Source organism: Drosophila eugracilis, unplaced genomic scaffold, assembly GCF_018153835.1.
Source record: "Drosophila eugracilis isolate 14026-0451.02 unplaced genomic scaffold, ASM1815383v1 contig_408, whole genome shotgun sequence".
Taxonomy (NCBI): domain Eukaryota; kingdom Metazoa; phylum Arthropoda; class Insecta; order Diptera; family Drosophilidae; genus Drosophila; species Drosophila eugracilis.
The window spans coordinates 142872-163378 of NW_024573270.1; the positions used below are offsets into that span (position 1 = coordinate 142872).

Sequence of the window (20507 nt, forward strand, 5' to 3'; positions counted from 1 at the left end):
ATTTTACTTTTGATTGCATTTCATTTAATGCGAATTGCCGTCTGCGATAATCCAATTAGTCAGCTGTTGAGGTTTCCATTACGATTTCGACACAGCCAACCCAGGGATCAATGTGCTGGCCAGCATTTGGTCTTAACTTGGCTCTATAACCATTAACTTAAGCATTAACTAATGGCCAAAAAAAAATCTACTTTCAGCATCGTGCTAAGCGGCGGGCGCTAATCGAACATGGCGCCTCGGATATAGTTGTAGCTTTAATGTAGCAGGCGACATCCATGTGCCTCATGTAAGTATATCCCATTAATATATATATAATCGTATACATCCATTAAGGTAGTTGTAAGTCAGCTAAAATTATGTTTAATCTGAGTTAAGAAAGGAATTAAGTTGCTTGTTGAATTATTTCAATACAGTTTGTACATTGGTCAAGCACTTGATGTTTGAATTGAATTAGAAATCGATATTGATTAAGGTCAATCGAAGAAAATACAAAGTTTTATATATATATTAATATGTTATTACAATTTTCAGGCCTTGGAAATCTAAGGCTCTCATCGTTGGCCGCATAGACAATGACAGAAGATTCCGACTCGATATCTGAGGAAGAACGCAGTTTGTTCCGTCCCTTTACCCGCGAATCATTGGTGCAAATCGAACAACGCATTGCCGCTGAACATGAAAAGCAGAAGGAGCTGGAAAGAAAGAGAGCCGAGGGAGAGGTGGTAATTATTTCTAGCTGAATGTCGATAGCTTATTCAATTTTGTGTGCCTACTCTACTACTACTACTACTACTACTACTATTTCTGTATCTGTATCTGTATCCGTATATGTATCTCTCTCTCTCTTCGTCTAAGTGAATTGACTTCCAATTGAGATCGAATGCCAAAATGTTCGGTCCTGATCACTGATCGATAAGCAAATGAGTTAATCAATCAAGATCGATCAGTGATCAGCGTTAACCGATTGCCGCTACTGTGCGCTTTTGTTCGTGCTTCAACTTAAGCCTGAACGTCTATTTTACATATAATATATAATAATAATACTAACAATAATACTCAAAATATGTTCTACTAACTATAACCCCATACAAAAACATACATATATCTAACCGAAAAAAGTTCAACATCAACAACTACAACAACAACAACAACAACATAACCAACCATTCAACTCACAAGCAGTCATACGTATCTGTATATCGAATGCGTCTGTGTCTAAACAGTTCTCCTTTTTATCGCCATATATACTCGTATATCCCCCTCTGTTTGTCATTGTCAGTTAATCTTCAATCTCATCTCAGCCTCTGTAAATGCAGCTATCTCAACCATTTTATCCATCTGTTCATATATCTCAGAGTCATTATATCATATAAACTCCACTGTGCTTGACCCCTCTGCCATCCAAACGTAAACCCCCGCCCCTCACAAAATAAAAGCAGATCTTTTCTCAATCTGCCCCAAAATGGACCTCCTCCGTTATCTCAACTAACCCTTGCTCTATCATTTCACCTAAATCTTCGTAAAGTCGTAAATGTTTCGTAAATCGTAGATAAAAAACTTCATCCTAACTGAAATCAAAAAAAAAAAAGAACCCCAGCATAAATCCACCAATTTTCATTACGATTTTAAGTTTTTTGTGGTTAATTCCTTTTAATTTCGAACAAAATTCCAAAACATAAAAGTGTCTAAAAGAAATAGTAAAGTGATTTATGTTTTTAATATTTGGTTGTGTGTACTCGTATTTTGTATTCAGCATTAATGAAAAAATTTCCCCCTTACCACCCATCCAGCCAAAAACCCCAAAATATATGCTCTTTGTACGTACCGATATCGTAACGTATCTGTAAAATTTCTTTCCTGCCATAATCGTTGTATGTTTGTTCGTTTGTTGGTTTGTTTAATTGTTTTTATCTATTTGAGAGTAAGAAAACTGTGTATTCTTGTAACCCATTGGCTTCGTAATATGTTCTAATGTGTATCCTAATCGATTACCTAATCAACTTGTTTTTGTTTTTGTTTATTTTTGTTGTATTATTGCGTAAAACCCATATATCATTTTCAATGCCAGCAACTCTTAACATTTATTAAATTGTCGTATCGTTATCGTATTGTACTAGTCGAAGGCTACCAATTTTTTAAGTTTCTAATTTTATTTTGATTTAAATTTTCGTTTTCTTTCGATTTGATTTCAACGAGCGACTTGGGTATACAAATATATATATATATATAGATAAATCCCAGGTCAAGTCTACGTCCATGTCCATGACCCACCATGTCCTCCTCGTCTCAGCACACACTGCACACACACACACACACACCTTTTAGCAGACCTCCAGGTATCGTTCTGTAAATAGCCGAATCGCTTGTGAATATCAAAACTTGATAACTGTGTCCATTTGCCAATCATTAGTGTCAGTATTCAGTTTCCAAATCAGACCATTAACAATCGAATCATCAACAATCTCGTGTTCATTTTATGGAGAAAATCTTTGGAGAGAATTTTAAAAGCCAATATTGAGACTTGCTAATAAATGGAGTCATTAAACTGCCTAATAAACGGTCCAGAATTACAGAGATCCAAAATCATGCTATGAAGCCAGAAATATACTGGATTGTATATAACGCTGACAAACCCAAAGATAAGACATAAAGCTATATGATATAAAACACTTAACTAAGACTTAAAGGCCACTAGCCAAACAAAAAGCTAACTGCTATACAACAGCTAGTAAAGAAGGATCTTTGATCTTAAAACTCTGGAAAACAAGGAAAATCTATAGCTAATTCTCGGATCCATCAGAACAAAAAGCTCAATCATAGCTCTCTGATATATAATCTTGTACAAAACCATCAAAGCGCATTGTCATAAGCCACATACACATAGACAAGCAACGACTTAACCCATGCGCACCCCAATAAACTTTGAACTTTCAACTTTCTGTCTCTATAACTTCGCCTCTAACTCTCTGTCTCTATTGTCCCGCCTCCAACGATATCTCCCATTCACTCTGTAAAAGACACCCAGTCACAGATACAGACACAACCACACTAGATATAGAAATCAATCAATCAGATCATCGAGAAACATTAATCATGATCTATATAAAACCATTGCGAAGATGCGCAAAATATCAAATATCAAAGGGTTTAGCTGATATCGATTGTCGATATCCCATATATCCCATATATATGTATAACCCCCCTTTCCTCCCCCCCCCCTGACATAATGCTGAAAACTGCTCGCCTACATAACCACTTTCTACCGTTTGTTTTTTCTTTCGTGTACTTTTCTTCCGTTTCATTTACAACTTTCTCTCTACTTTTTTGAACGCTCTCTCTCAACGAAACTTTTGCGCGCTGCTGTCTGGACCAAAAAAATGAATATAAAAATGATTATAAATGAATAAAACAAAAACAAAAACCATCAATAATGAATGACAAATGCGAATTCGGCGCTTGCATAATGCAATCAAACAAAATTGCGAAAAAAAAAACAAAAATCAAATCGAACATGAACTTTTCTCTACTCCTACTACGCTACTTTTTACTTGAACTTGATATAATGCTCGTAATGAATGCCCTAAACCAAATACCAAATCCAAATCTTCTTTCAGCCGCAATATGGTCGCAAGAAAAAACAAAAAGAAGTAAGATTTTGCTCAGAAAAACTAAAAAACAAAACAGAAAACACAACAAAATAAGAAAAAAAAAAAATATATGAAACACCCACACCAATTTCCCCCCGAACCACTACCCCCCCGACCCCACACATACACACACACACCTTGAGAGAGAATCTCAATCTCAATCTGAATCGAAGGAAAAGTTTTATGATTTTACCTTTTTCGTGCCGTTTCTTTGTTCTTTTTTTTTTTTTGAGTTAAGACTTTATTGCCACAAATCGTTTTCCTTTAGCCGAACAATTTTCCGTTGCCATTTTCCGTTGTTGGTTCCTCGTTTTCTTTGTGCAACTTTTCTGCTGCAACTAACCAATCAAGCCAGCCAATCCACGCCACTTAGCTCAGTTTGATCCAGACCCCACACTGGTGTGCCCCCAGACTCAATATATATAATATATATATATATATCTCGTTCCCAGTATCTACTACTTTACATACGTGAATATATATATATATATATATATATATCTTTGTATTTGATCCTTAAATGTAGCCCTCGTACGTAAGCTTGTATCTATGTATATCGTAAATTCGTACTATATCTTTGCCGTTCTATAACTTTCCCACTGCCCCGGGCCGCTTAATGCAAGAAAAAAGAAAATAATATTATAAAAACCCTAAGCTCCACCTTTAAATAGCCAACAAATTTATACAAAAAAATGCAGCTGGAAATATGCTTTTAACTGTTTCGCTTTTCTCAGCCTACATAAGCTTCAGATCCTTGCTGAGGTGTGGTATTATAGTCAATCTGATCTGACAGTTAAACTTCATCTTATTGTGAAGAATTTTTCCGATTTTTTTTTTAACTTCTTCTTATTAGAGTTTAAGTCTGAAATGTCTAAGTCCTTCTAACCTTCACTAAATCTTCCAACTAACTAAAGTTTCTTATGAGAACAACCTTTACCTATACCTCGCAAGGACCTCTAATGACTTCGGCTAGCCGTTGCGAAGACCACAAGTTTTTCTTATATTTTATATCTATTGCTGTTAAATATAATGCTTCAGGTTATAAGTGTGTATTATAAATATCTTCCCTTTGTCATTTGCCTTTTGCCATTTGGCATTGCCATAGTTATTGTTACAACACATTGCTGGCCCAGCCGCCGGGGGCTTCAATTACTTATCAAGGTGGAGTCCCCCGAATTGACTGTGTGCCTGTGCCTAGCTAGTGGCTAAGGAGCTTAGCAAATGTCCTGATGGTGGCCCCAAGGCAGGTACCAAAAGAACAGCTAACAAACATGGGCTGGCTTGGGTGCATCATCGACAAGTATTAATGGCAAATCAAGGGTTCCCTGACCCCCCCCAAAAAAAATATAAAAACCAAAACAGAGTACCCCCCGTAACTATATGTAACCGTAAATGTATTTACTATATATATTTATATATATATGTGTTTTTTTTTTGCCAACTAATATACTTGAGTAATTTGTGTGCGTATGTGTAATATTTGTTGTTCTCAATGTGAGCAGATGTAAGACATATATAGATATCCTATATATATCCCTTATATATTTATAAACACACACAAAACCCACCCGATCCAGCTCTGCATCCCCGTGATAGGTGAAAGTAGAAACTAGGTTTTTAGGAAGGCTAGAAGCTCGTTTCTTTTGACCATACTATGCAGATGTCTGATGATTTTCAAAGGCGGCGAGCAATCCGCAAAGATTTTCCTAAAGAGCAAATTTTTGCATTGCCCCGCAAACGGACCAACCAACCAACATTTAAAAAAATCAAAAAACATACAAATTCCGACCTATAGAAACGATTACATAAAAACCAATAAAGAACGAGAAACTATATATATATATGGGAGCGCAGGAGAAGTCAAAGGCAAACGAACAAACAGATGAGTCACCGAGTGGCCAGCGTACTGTAAGTTGTGGGAGGTGAATCGAGTAAGTGCCAGACAAAGTATCTCATCCAAGGTTAGCCACAGCCCGACCGATTCCTTCGGTTTTATATCGAAGCTAGGGTCACAAAAACCTTCAACATATTGCTGGGAAAACCCAAAATCCAACCAAATCAGAAGAACTCTCTTTCCGAGCATGTCCAAGGCAATCCAATCTACCATAAACCAAAATCCAACCTAACCCTAACATTCTAGCAATATCTTGAAGCTTGGCCTTTATTGTTAATTATAATTCCTAGTGTTAGATGAACATCATTAAGAGGTTTATCAGCTTCGGTTCCGTTTCGGTTTGAACTATCATTTGTAGTTGGCTTCAGACAAAAACTGTAGAATCTCCTGAATTCGAAAACCAGCAACCCAACCAAAAAAAAAAATACCATTCCCCACAAAAAAAAGAAAAGAAACCACCTGCTTATCTCTCTGTAAAGGTGTGCCTGGGTGTATGTGTACATAAATGCGTGAAAGTGCGTGTGCCTAGGAGTGTGCATGTCTTTGTAGTTGACGTTGCATGCCGCATGAGAAACTTTTTCTCTCTTAGCTACTTTTTCCAATACCTTTAGTTTTTCCAACTTCCTCGCAACGAATCCTGTTTCTTTCCCTGCAAATTGGAATCGTTACGTATTTAGGCAACAACCAACCAAAGTCCTAAATTGTCCTTTTTTAGTTTTGAAATATCTTTTTCTGTGCAAAAATTTCTTACCGAAGGCTAACCTCTTTTGATCTCGAACTTAACTAGACTCCTATCCGATATCCTAGCTTTCCTTACATCCCTTAGACGTTCCTTCCTTTAGCTTACTAATATGAAATTCCATTTCCAAAGCTAACCACTGCTTAAACTAACTTTAGCTAACTCCTAACCTAACCTCATCTCGTCATTGCGTTCGCCGAATGCGTCATAAATTTGTAATCAGTACGCGGACAGCGAAAGCGCGAGGACGACTTATGTCCGGTTAAAACCGGCTGCCATATATCTGCCTCTCTTTCTGGCAACTTTGCGGCTTGCCTTTATATTAGTTTAAATATAGACTCGAGTTGGCTGTTTAAAGAGGCTCGAACCGCCCATCGAACCACCAACTCCCTGGCCGTATCCGTGTCCGTGTCCGGGTTTTGGTTTTGGTGTCGTGGTGAGTGCCGCAATTGCGTCAAAGCCTCGGCTCCAGAAACACACACACACACACACATACATACACACTTAAACATTCTTACACACATACAGACACACATATATATATACAGAGACAATCTAATTGTCACGCCAAGCCAACTATTATGGAATTTTTCCTTTTTCCTTTAGTTTTTTTTCCCCTTCTTTCTTTTTGTGGCTCACTCTCTCGCTCTCCCTTTCTGGCCTTCTTTCTTTCTCTTTGCCATATACTACTCCTCGTTTCTCCAATGTTCGTGTACCTACATACATACGTATATATAGTATAGTGGGTCGTACTTATATAGTATCGTATTGTATGATATAGTATAGTTTATATGTGGTATATATATATATATATATATGGCCAGAGCGAGAGGGTGAATCGAACGATACGTTTCATAAAGTGACGTTAGAGTTTTTGTGCTTTTGGCTCTGAGCTCTGAGCTGTGAGCTGTGAGCTGTGAGCTCTTTAAATTTGCTTTTGGCATTGCACGTGTCCGTGTGTCCGTGGAAAGTAAAAACAGTACATTTTCAGTACCGACTTCTACCCCATCCGAACTGAAATCGATAGGGAGGCGGATAGATTTGGTATGGGAATATAGGGATAGAACTCATACTCACTCGTAGTATATGGTGTATGGTGTATGGGGTATTGGAACACCCAAGAACCCAAGGCAAGTCGTCGTCACTGGGCCGAAATATTGTCATACAATATGCATGGCGGGGCAATTAAAAGTTGCCAGAACATGCAAGAATAATGTTTGTCTGCCCAATCATAAAATATTCCAAAAAAAAGCAAAACAAAAAATGAAACACAATATGTCGGCTCGGTGACATTGAGTTTTCCCTCTTTATCCACATTCCTGCTTGTGATCCAACGATTATCCACCATTTTCCTAACCTACCAATCTATGAATACAATATATAGTTATAGCCTAGTGATTGCACATTGTAGCTAATCGTTTACCAACACTGGACACGTTATTTTTAGTTTCGAACTCTTATTAGAAAAGGGCATGCCACATATTTACACACACACAAACACACATGGAAAAGTACCTTGTCCAACACTGGTTACCTTAGTTTCCTTTTCCGTTTACCATAAGCATTTCCGTTTCCGTTTTTTTTTTAGTTTTCCACCTTATAAACTCATATTGTTTCCCTTCCGTTTCTTTGAACCTAAAAAGAAAAGAAAAAAAATGCTGAAAAGCTAATGATGAAGCGCCCAAAAATTAAGGTGCAACCCAGAATATTGGTCATAATCGACTTGGTGTTACTTTTGCATACCAAAAGAATCTGCTGAGAACCCCCTCCGACCCTTAACTGTCTCTCTCTCCCATCCTTTTGCTTTCACTATCAACCTGTATATATATATAATACTTAAAAGTTATATATAATCGATATATTCTCGCCAGATACCCATATATGTATATGTGTATAGCAAAAAAAATAATCTCTGATATGCAAAACTGAAACCATCACGAAATTCGAATTGAATCCGAAAAGAAAGCGCTTGAAATTGATGTTGATTTGTGTGTGCCGCTCACCTTCTGGCCTTTTATGATTTTAACGATACTTTCGATTTCGTTTTTTAAGTTCCCAAACCGGTCTCAGATATGCCGTGTGATTTGTTTTTTTAGTTAGTGCGTTTTATTATTATCTAACTTATTGCTAATCTATATTTTTGCTTCAAATCGTTCTATTCTCGCCGCAATCAAACGCTTATGACAAAAATGACAACACAGATCCGATATGATGACGAGGACGAGGATGAAGGTCCACAACCGGATCCTACACTTGAACAGGGTGTGCCAATACCTGTTCGATTGCAGGGCAGCTTCCCGCCGGAATTGGCCTCCACTCCTCTCGAGGATATCGATCCCTACTACAGCAATGTACTGGTAAGTGATCTTGTTTAATAAGAAAGGAAAGATTTGAACTTATTATCGAAATTTATATTGACCAAATATCGTAAATTGCTCTTGATGATCTCTTGCAGACATTCGTAGTTGTAAGCAAAGGAAAAGATATTTTTCGCTTTTCTGCATCAAAAGCAATGTGGCTGCTCGATCCATTCAATCCGATACGTCGTGTGGCCATTTACATTCTAGTGCATCCATTATTTTCCCTATTCATCATCACCACAATTCTCGTCAACTGCATCCTGATGATAATGCCGACAACGCCCACGGTTGAGTCCACTGAGTAAGTACTACGCCCCCCCCCCTATTCATTTTCATACATATATATATTCCATACAGTATATATATATAATTTATCTGACCACATATACTATATAATAATATGTAAACCCCAACTGAATACACTTGATTTCTCGATTAACTTTAACCTTAGATCAATTTGATTTTACAAAACTTATTTAAGTTGATTTTTGATTTTTCTTTGGTTTATGGTTTAGTTTTTCTTTTTAACTAAATATTATTATTACTCTGTACTAGTCATATAAGTATATAAACATCTATATACCTATGTGCTATATAATCGACATATTTAATTATATATTTAAAACCGATATATTATACGATACTACTATATATGTAACTTTTTCGATATTTATGCAGATGTGTATTTAGGTCAAACTTGAATTTCTTTCCTCTATGATTTCAACAAAAGCCAAACGAAAAGAAAAGAAATCGAAAAACAGCAACAAACCAAAGTGCAATCGATATGTAACCTGTACTATATATATATTTCAATCTCTATATATATATATATATATATATATATATATATATATTTCAATTCCATTTAACTGTCTAATAATCAATCTTTATGAACGACGCAGGCAAAGGTAAAGAGATGTCGAGTAAAGTAAAGTTCCTAGGTAGCTAAAAAAAAGTCATTTCCAGTAAAAGAGAACCTTGTTATCATGATGCATTATCATAGGTAGTGGTATGACTTCTCGGTGATGATGGTCAATCTATTGACCAAACTGCTCTTGTATGATATGACACCACCACTATCGCATCAAACAGCATACATAACTATCTTCTATAAATATTAACTCTATAAATATATCAAAAAATATATATATATGTAATATCCTCATAAACTCGTACTCGTTTTTCTGTCGTGAGTAACTATTTGCAAGATATATATATATATATTCGATCGTTCGATAAACTCGATCATAAAGCCACCACTCGCCGCGTTCCAATTAACAGATTCATTCGATTAACTCATTCAAACTGTAAATTTGCCACGCTAGTCCATCTGTGTTTGGGTCCAATCACCCAATAACTCAATCGCAATCCTCCCGAGAACCGACTATATATCCCAATCCGAAACCGAACCCCACCCCCCATGTGTTGGGTTGTTGGTAACTCGTAGAGCTGGGTCCAGCTGGGACTGGTTGGTTTTGGTTTGTTCACGTTTCGAATTAAATTCAATCGATATATCATTTGTAAATCAAGTAATTTAGTGTAACGTAAAGTTTCGATTGTAGTCCCTAGCTAACTAGTTTAATAACCTACATATCTTACACATCCCTAGAACATACTTAGACTTATATCCATAGATAGAAATTATGTAAATTGTTAAAACAATATTTATTAAGTAAACCAAAAAAAATGTATTGTAAAACTTAAAACCAAGTAATCCCAAACTAGAAACAGAACTTAGTTCATTTTTGATCATCGTATCTATGTAAATCATATGTAATCATAGTTAAGATCCCCCCAACTATATAATCGAATTTAGTTTTAGATAATATAAACCAGTTTTGTACAAGGGGTTGGTATAGTAAAGTATAGTATACTTTTTTGGGGGTAAACGTAAAGTAGACGTTTTTTAGCTGACTTAGAGAACTCATAACCTTAGAACAGTTGATGGATCTTTGGATCCCGTATATATAATATATAGATAGTAAATCAATTTATAGATATATAGAAATCCTATAATTCAGCAGGACATCTGACTCTCGCTCTTTTTACTAAATAGTAACTCGACTCGATTCGTTTTAGAGCTCATCTAGAAGTTGTTTATCTTAGAAAAAACAATCCTAGTTAGTTGTATATAGGTAATGATTAAATCTAGCGACATATACTTAAAGGAAAGCCAAGCGAGCAAAAATGCTTTGAAGAGAGCGCTATGCGCCGACAAAACAACAAAAAAAAGCAAAATTTAAAGTGAAAAGAGTTACGTCATTTTTCTAGCTGATATCAAAGATATTGTCGCAGATTTGGTATCAGAATTGAGCACCCTAAGAGACAGAGACAACAGACAGTGTTAGTGACAGTATAAGGATAACTATAAGAATAAGAATAAGGATAAGTATAGAAGGAGGAGCAGATGGCAGCCAGATGGAAGTGCAAGCGGAAGTGCCACTTGAACTTGGCCAAGGGGTTGGACGCGTTCGAGGGTTCAGGAAGTGTAGGGGATGGGTCCTTAAACAGCAGGTGCTGCATAACTTGAGACACACGCACACACACACACACACACAGAGACCTGGAAAAAGGGAAAGTATGAATGTACGGTATATAGCAGAGAAAGAAAAGCCAAAGGACGCTCCTCAATGTGGGTCGAGAGAGAGAGAGAGCGAAAGAAAGAATGAAAGATGCAGTGGGAAAAATCACTTTCATTTTATTTTCCAGCCTTTTCGTTCTAATGAACTTTTAGTTGATACAATTTTCTAAAGAACTTTAAGATTAAAAATTCTGGAAAAAAAAGAAGTTCAAAAAGAGAAGCGACAGTAATGCAAAGGTAGCCCTCTTTTCGCTCAGTGCAGGGGTCACACTTATTCTAGGCCCCTGAGAAAGACATAATACCTGCAATTAAAACACAGCTAAAGTGTCCTTCACAGGCATTGGGGCCTAGGTCAGACGCATTCTCGTCTTCCCAACCCCACAACCTCTTTATCCATCTTCTTTCTCCTCCTCTCCTGCAGCGACTTTAAACTAGTTGCGGCGCCCAAAGGACAAGACGACAAATACAACGAACTGTGTTGTCTGAAATGCTGCCTGAAATCTGTCAAATGGCTAACCAGGCAGCAGGAGGCGTAACAGCAGGGGGGGAGGGGGTTGTCGTGGATGGGCGTAGATGGGCGGACAGTTGGCCGAAGGTCGGCCTATTGATCTGACACACCCACACGAACCAACAGCTTCCCACACAAAAGCAGCAGCGTCAAGCAGTTGGCCGTTAAGTATTAACCATTATTGACATTGACAATTGTCTATCTGCATCTGCAATTCAGTAATTAGGACGGTCGAGTACTAGTACTAGTGCCAAGTGTCCTTTTGATGTGAAGTAGAAGGCATTTTCTTTCAAATTCAGTTTCTTTCAGTAGCTAAAGAAAATCTAAAGGTGTTGGGAAATGAAGAAATCAAATATTTAAGTTATATAAATAATAATTTTTCAATTTTATAAATGTTTCTTTAGAAATTTAAACCTTAATTGTCAGTCAATCCTCTCTGTGTGTTTGAGTGTGTGTGCTGGCTTTATGTGACTGCTATTTAAATGACGGGGACTGTAGTGGCTGTACATCAATCTAGAACAAAAGCAAAAAGGCAATTTGTGAATCACAGATAGGGAGATACTATCATTGAGCTCGTTGAGGTTGTTGGTGGAACCATTTCACAAAAAGCTAAAAAAAAAAGAGACAGATGTTAATAGGCTAATCAATTAAGTTAGTTTTAAAAAAAAAAAGTACGAATATGAATATGAATATAAACCTTGTACTAACTTGGAAAACCAACGATAAAAGTCGGTTGATGGAAATGCAAATGGTAAATCAACGCTGGAACGAAATGTGGAGACCGCATCGGAGGCATTGGGAGCCAGGAGTGTAGCCTACTTTTAAGCTCCGATTTTATTCCTCTAACTCTATTTGAAATATTTTACTTTTTGGATATCTATTTAACCAGTCTTAACCATCTATTTTCTTGGTCAACATTTTACCAATTGGTTTTAGTTTTTCTGTGTGTCTGTTGTTGGTTTTTTTTTTTTTTGTGTTTTTGTATTGTTTGTTTCGTTGATCATATCAGGCAGTCTAACCAAAAAAATAAAAACATTTCAATCTACATTTGAAGTGCATAAAAATAAGAGCCAAGAGGACAACAAACAACAAATTGCATTTCGAAATTCAATTCGTTTTTAGGGTGATATTCACCGGAATCTACACATTTGAATCAGCTGTTAAAGTGATGGCACGAGGTTTCATTTTATGCCCGTTTACGTATCTTAGAGATGCATGGAATTGGCTGGACTTCGTAGTAATAGCTTTAGCGTGAGTTATATAAACCTATATAAATATATATAAACATATAAATATATACATATCTAATACTTATATTCCTTATTACAATTGAATAATTATAAATTATCATAAATCACGTATATCATGCTTACAATAATCATCATTAATTTTGCTGCCTTAGAACCGAAAAAATATGCGGTTTAAGTGTCTCTTTTAGTAAATTACTTAAAATTAATTATATTTAATAATCACAAATAGTATTTTTTCGGTCCTGAGCAGTTTCCTTCGCACTAAAGCGTATCATCATTTAAGGATCAGTTCTCGTTTCTTGTGTTGCCTTTGACTTACAATTTGCTTTCGTATTGGTATTCGTAACTGAATTTATCATCCATCGTATAAACTGTAGTCACACGAAACTGAATAGCAGTCCTTTTACCCTCAACTCCTTTCCTCTACCAAGAAACCCCTTTTACCACTTTCCCACGCCATTTTTTCCATTTCGATTTTATGAATAATTTCTGGTATAGTTTTTTTTTTCCGTTTGAAGTTTACAGTCAGTTGACTTCTGATTACAAATTAGCAATATTTGCATACAATATTTATTATTATTATTATCAATTTATGCAAAAAAAATTCACACACACACACCCACACAAGTACACACTTCATTAACATAATCGTGGCTGTGCCAGTACCACTACTTATATACTCTTGTATACATATGTATTTGTGCGAGTGGGAGTCGGGCAATTAGCAGCATCGAGTTGAGTCAATCAATGAAAAGCGGAAAAAAAAATCCGATAAAAAACGTTCAGAAAAAAAATGGGGAAAAATCGAGGCTGAAGGCTGAACGGAACGCGGCGTTAGCCGATTTACAGACATATGCATATAGATGCTCGTATGCATATTTTGCTGGTCCATTAAATGCAATCAAAGAGACAGCTGTGTGTTCTATCAGCATCAGCAATTGCATAAATGAGCTTTTGGAATACAGGAAAAAAAATCTAGTAAAATTCTTTGGCCATAAAAAATGCAGATGTTTGTCGGAGAAGGGGTGGGGAATATGGTCAGTGAGAGCGTTAAGCAGAAAAAACTAAACTTAAATCCTGGTTAAGTTAAAGATTTTTAAAGGATATTTCTTCTTTTTGAGGATTTTCATAGCTGCCAGTTAGCCTAAAAATCTAAATTTCCAAATACCTAAAAAACAAAGTGTGTGTTTATGGCCAACTCAGTAATTACTTTTCGACTTAATAAAAAAAAAAAATGTACATAGAGTGAGGAAGGAATGTAGGTGCTTTCTTTTTGTAGAATTAATCAAAGGGGAGAGGCCAACGGAAATATTCAAAAGTAGAAGCTGAATCAAATTAAAATGAACAGAGGCACACGACCAAAGAGCAAATGGAATTACATTCATTAGAGTCAGCAGTTGGAAAATAATAAAAAAAAAAAAAGAAGGAAAGAACAAAATGGGGGAAAAACACGGCAAAAAAAAAAGGGCAGCCACAAGAAAACAGCTATGGCCATAGAATTCTATAGAATTATACGTTACACGCGAGGGAAACAAAAAAAGTCGCGTTAACGGAGCATTTTTATTGATTTATTTTTTTCCGTTTCTAATGACGCGCCCAACCATACACAAACACATACTCATACACACACACACAGAGGCACATGCCAGGATTTTCTACGATTATTTTCTAAGCACTCACACACACACAGACAAACACATAAATAAAAAAGCCATAAACAAATTTTTGGTCGCTCAAGTTAATTTTTTGTTCCATTTCCCATCTTTGGGTTATATTTTCTTTTCTCTTTTCTTTTCGTTTCTTGTTTTTTTTCTTTTTTGTTTGAAATTGCCGCTTTCCCTTGTTCTTTTTGTCGTTTCGTGACAATTCCATTTCATTGCTTTCTGCTTCATTTTAAGCATTTATTGGAGCTGTCTATTTGCCATACTTTTTCTTTTCTCTTTATTTTTCTTCTCCCCCTTGGGTGGCCCCCCCAAACTGGAGGAGGGGAGGTGACTATGTCGTGCGGCACATTTGGCTGGTGGCGCCGCCAGGACGCGCAGCCTTGGCTCGTCAATGCCAGGCACGACATTTTAAAGCTCCGGCTTAAAGTGTTCGTGTTTTTTCCATATTTTTTCTTGTTTTTCCCCCTATTTTTTTTTTCGTTTTCCCGCATGAAGAGCGAGAGTTTTGCGAATGCAGGCCACTCGTTGGGCAGGCAGTTTTTTCACACGATGGCCAGGATTCAGCCAGAAATAGGTCCTATAACACTGTTAAAACGAACTGGTTGGCGTATTAACAGGATTATGGCCACATTGCGTATACGTATTCAAGCCTAAGACTGGGGTAAGGGGAAAACCCGTTATATACTTTGAGATCTCAGAAGAGGATTTGAAAGGAAAGTTAGCATAATGTATGAAATGCGGGCTATTGTATCTTTCACATAGCAAAACATTACGTATACGTAATTTTTGTAATGCTTCATATATTACGTATACGTAATTTGTTGATATTTTGTAAATATTACGTATACGTTATTTATGAGAATTCTAAAATATTACGTATACGTAGGTAGATCATTGTTACTAACTGAAGACTAAAACAATCTTTATGATCATAATTTAGTTTAGAATTGTTAGCCTTTTGGATTTTTACCATCTGTGTTCCGATGGATCCTCAGCTTTATTCCATTTGTATTCCTTCTTTTTTTTGTTTTAATATAAAAAACAGGCAATTATACGAAAGCATGGCACGCAATGGTAGACAAATCGATAAATATTCATGAAAAATAAATGGAACCGCTGTTGCTAGTGGCACTTTCAGTTTGGGTGGTGGTGCAACTACCTAAAGACCACCTACACCATATCTAACCACCCATCGTATACCATTCGAGAATTCCCAAAGGATGACGTACGACGGGTCACTGTATACCACCTCCTGGTTGGGGGAGAGGGCACAGGGGTGGGATAAGCAGGCTCTATTAATATGCTTTTTTTATGGCCAGCCATTGATCGATGGGCCAAGGACGGGTGGGAAGTGGCCCAGGTGAAGCTAATTTACAAAATGTGTAATAAACTTGGCCGGGCTGTAGCTTTATTTATTTTAGTACCTATGTTTAGAGGCATATGTCAAAGTTCGCATTCATTTTTGGCTTTTTATGGCATACATATACATACATATTTACACTAACACACACGAACATTACATACACTCGTTTGATTTCCGTTAATTGCTTTGTAACGAAGAACATAAGAGAATAATGAACCCACAACATTTGTAATTATATCGAATGCAATCGAATCAAATCGAATCGAAGCAAATTCTATAAATAACCAACTTAATCGCATGCCTATAGCACTCTAATTACTAATACTCGATGACATTCTGTGTGTATATCCGTATCTGTATCTGTAACTGCTGACCCCTGCCATCGAAATACGCATTACGACATCTTCTTCTTCTTACACAACGACAATCAACGATCGAAATCGAAATCGAAATCGAAATCTATATCCGATCTGCAGTTATGTGACCATGGGTATAGATTTAGGTAATCTAGCAGCCTTGCGAACGTTTAGGGTGCTGCGAGCGCTTAAAACCGTAGCCATTGTGCCAGGTATGAATTATGTTTATGAAAGGCTTTATCATCTTTCTATATATTGAATTAAAAACAATCTCTACTATAAGATATATCAAATTTATTATTAAAAAATATCTCAAATAAATAGGCTTGAAGACCATCGTCGGTGCTGTCATTGAATCGGTGAAGAATCTGCGCGATGTGATAATCCTGACCATGTTCTCCCTTTCGGTGTTCGCGCTGATGGGCCTGCAGATCTACATGGGCGTACTCACTCAGAAGTGCATCAAGAAGTTCCCGCTGGACGGCTCCTGGGGCAATCTGACCGACGAGAACTGGGACTATCACAATCGCAATAGCTCGAATTGGTATTCGGAAGACGAGGGCATTTCATTTCCGCTGTGCGGCAATATATCTGGAGCGGGGTAAGTCTGATCGATAATCATATTTGATATTCCCTAGTATTTTGAATTAAACTAAACTATTTCTATAATTCATTTCTTTTTCCATGATTATCCAAAACAATCGATGTGATCTGATACCAGGCAATGCGATGACGACTATGTGTGCCTGCAGGGGTTTGGGCCAAATCCGAATTATGGTTATACCAGTTTTGATTCATTCGGTTGGGCCTTCCTGTCCGCTTTCCGGCTGATGACACAGGACTTCTGGGAGGATCTGTATCAGCTGGTGTTGCGCGCTGCCGGACCATGGCACATGCTGTTCTTTATAGTCATCATCTTCCTAGGTTCATTCTATCTTGTGAATTTGATTTTGGCCATTGTTGCCATGTCGTATGACGAATTGCAAAAGAAGGCCGAAGAAGAAGAGGCTGCCGAAGAGGAGGCGATACGTGTAAGTAGACACCCAGACCAAGATGCCCCCAGACATCAACAACAACTGCAACTGCAACTGTCACTGCAGCAGCAAGTGCAATTTGCAAACTGCAAATGCAACTGCAGCAGCAAGTGCTAAGCAGTGGGACAAGAACATGAACAGACATATTCCAAGTACAGTACTTAACAAACTAACCAAACTACACACTAAAACAGCGTACTAATCCCAACCAACAGCTGTGGTAGATAATTTCAATTTCGATTGTTGCGGGAACTCGATCGAATATTGAGAATATCTACCCAATCACAGCAACAACCACAACAGACTTGCTTTTTTCTTTTGTATGTGTACCATATATGAATATATGAATATATGAATATATAAATATGAATATGAATATGAATCGTCTACTCGTATGTATATCGTATGCCCTAATATCGTATGCTTTAGCTAATTGTCTATCAAACTTACTTAATCAACAACTATCGCAACATCTTATCAAAACTACAACTATCTCTCTTCCTGTACTTTTCATTGTAAAAAGAAAAAAACAAAAAACAAAAACAAAAAAAAGAATGTGTCGAATTCAGTTCCGTCTGATACAGTCATTTAGTAACTGCTATACTATATAAGACCTGGTCTTATCTCACGTACCATTTAGCTTTCAAAAGTTCCTGGAACTTGCCCTTTTTCTATCTTCTCTCCATGTATACTTATATATATTTTAATCTTGTATGTAAACTCTTTGGAGATATACTCGTACTTACTTATGATTTCAGTGCACCATTAGTTCCGATCCTGTCACTAGTCACAAAACGATTATTAACGAAAATAACAAAAGAAAAAATCAAATTTACTCACAACCTATACTTACAATCTATAATATATATATCTATCGCTATAAATATGTATCAAATAAGTTCCTGAGACCTAAAAATCCCAAGCCCAAAGACCCATCCTCTCCTCAAAAACCCAGCACAGCACCTTAATGTATGATTTCATTTCTGATCTGTATAACCTATTAACCATAACCGATCAATGTAGTGTAGTTTTGCTTTCTTTGTAATGTACCAAAATCCAAAAACCAAAACCCAACCCTATAACCACCCACCCAATCCCCAGCCAATAATGAAAAAAAGAAAAATTAATGAAAAACCAACCAACCCCACCCACCTGAACCTCCGGATGTGTGAGATTACGGAGTGTGATAGGACTGTAAATAATTGCTAATTATAATAACAATTGTTGTAGGAAGCTGAGGAAGCTGCCGCCGCTAAAGCCGCCAAGCTGGAGGAGCGGGCCAATGCGCAGGCTCAGGCAGCAGCGGATGCGGCTGCCGCCGAAGAGGCAGCACTGCATCCGGAGATGGCCAAGAGTCCGACGTATTCGTGCATCAGCTATGAGCTTTTCGTTGGCGGCGAGAAGGGCAACGATGACAACAACAAGGAGAAGATGTCCATTCGCAGCGTCGAGGTGGAGTCGGAGTCGGTGAGCGTTATACAAAGACAACCAGCACCTACCACAGCACACCAAGCTACCAAAGTTCGTAAAGTGAGCACGGTAAGTATTCCGAGCGCAGGCGCAGCATTTTTCTTTACCTTCCTTTCCATTCCAGTCTTTTTCTGTTACGTTTCCGTTACGTTTTGTAATACCATTTGACGAGTTTCCGTTAAACGTTTCCCTTATCGTTTCCCTATTCCGTTTTCTCTCTCCATATAAAAACCCTAATTATTTCGATAATTATTTTCGATTGTTTTCTTTCGTTTTTGGTTAAAGTTTATCCTTTATCCGTTTTGGTTTGGCTTTTGCGTTTGTGTTTGGGCTCTACTGTACCCAATGTCTTTAGATCTAGATGTGTTAACTGTACTTGAATTGCGTTTGGTTAGCCCGATGGGCTATCGATTATTATACATACATATATACTCGTATATCTATATATATATATATATATGTGTGTTACCTTTGAGTTGCTTTTGGCCTCGATTAGGTTGCTTTTCCGTTGCGTTTTCATTTACTCAAATCGATTTCCCTGCCGAGGGTCTCGTTTTCCGATCGCTGCCTATCGATTAACGATAACCGATCCGCTGGGCTCCAGTTTCTAGCTTGCGTTGCAGCTTCTCGAGTCCATTTATGAGCTATCGATTAAAATTGCGTCGCCGCTACAGCTACAGTTAGAGCTACAGTAAAAGTTACAGTTATAGTTACCGTTACCGCTACCGTTAACCGTTACATTGCCATTTGCATTGTTATCGATACCACCTGAGTTCCAATTATCGCCTATCATTTTGTATCGTTATCTCTTTTCTCGTTTCTCGTCGATTTTCCTTTGATTCGTTTTGATCTCATTTTGTTAGATCTCTCTCCCTCTTTTGATTGGATCGTACATTTCGTGCCTTATATGCTGTATAAATTTACCCGTATGATCATGCAACTAGATATTGAATCCTTTCATACCTGTATATGGATATAGTGTTAGTGCGTGTCGATATGTATGTATGTACTATGATCCTAACCTATCTCTATAACTCTCTTTAACTTTCTATCTATTTATTATTATCATTTCATTCATTTTATTTGATTTTTCTTTTCTTGATTTCCTTTATGTTATGTGCATGCGAGTGCCTGGGTGTACGTGAGCGTCAGTGGGTTATAGAATCCCAGACAGATTTCGTAGTTCTATATCGTAGGAGCTTTTGACAATGATTTTTCCAATTTGCCTAGCTTCAGATTTGAATTTGGTTTTATGTTTTCTTTTTTGCTTTCCACTGATTTCGTAATTTGTATCCGTTTATCGTTTATGATTTCGATTTTGGTTGGGTCATTGCTCGGAATGCTTTAGGTAACATCGAAAACTCCTTATCCACATATCCAATATATATATATTATGGATTTTTTGACAATTGGCTTTTGAACTGCATTCTGCTACGCCCGTCATTTCAACGCAAGCTAAGAGAACCGATTAATGAATCATAGGCTTCTTCAAGATTCGTCAGCTTGGCTTGACCATTGGAACTGCGCTTAAAAGGCTTTGAACCCATACAAATACCACGTTTCCTTTTCGGTTTTCGAATTAAAATTAGATTTTTGGTTACATTGTTTCCGGTTTCGGTTCCGGTCTTAACTGCTATCCTT

The 20507-nt window shown here is 37.1% G+C and overlaps 1 protein-coding gene across 50 annotated transcripts in view; it reads left to right on the forward strand.

The window, feature by feature from the left end:
- Positions 1-559: 559 nt before the first annotated feature.
- The window catches only part of LOC108103795 (sodium channel protein para), a 60287-nt gene continuing 40339 nt past the window's right edge, over positions 560-20507 (forward strand). For 33 of the 50 annotated variants that reach the window (XM_017209426.2, XM_041818880.1, XM_041818885.1 and 30 more), the window contains exons 1-9: positions 560-722; positions 3615-3647; positions 8482-8637; positions 8736-8941; positions 12852-12980; positions 16483-16574; positions 16687-16963; positions 17084-17393; positions 18627-18935. In XM_017209426.2, the coding sequence (XP_017064915.1) occupies positions 573-722; positions 3615-3647; positions 8482-8637; positions 8736-8941; positions 12852-12980; positions 16483-16574; positions 16687-16963; positions 17084-17393; positions 18627-18935 (1662 nt within the window). In that variant the 5' untranslated portion in view covers positions 560-572. The remainder of the gene's footprint in view (positions 723-3614; positions 3648-8481; positions 8638-8735; positions 8942-12851; positions 12981-16482; positions 16575-16686; positions 16964-17083; positions 17394-18626; positions 18936-20507) is intronic. The other 17 variants (XM_017209430.2, XM_017209450.2, XM_017209431.2 and 14 more) reach the window with 2 other exon arrangements.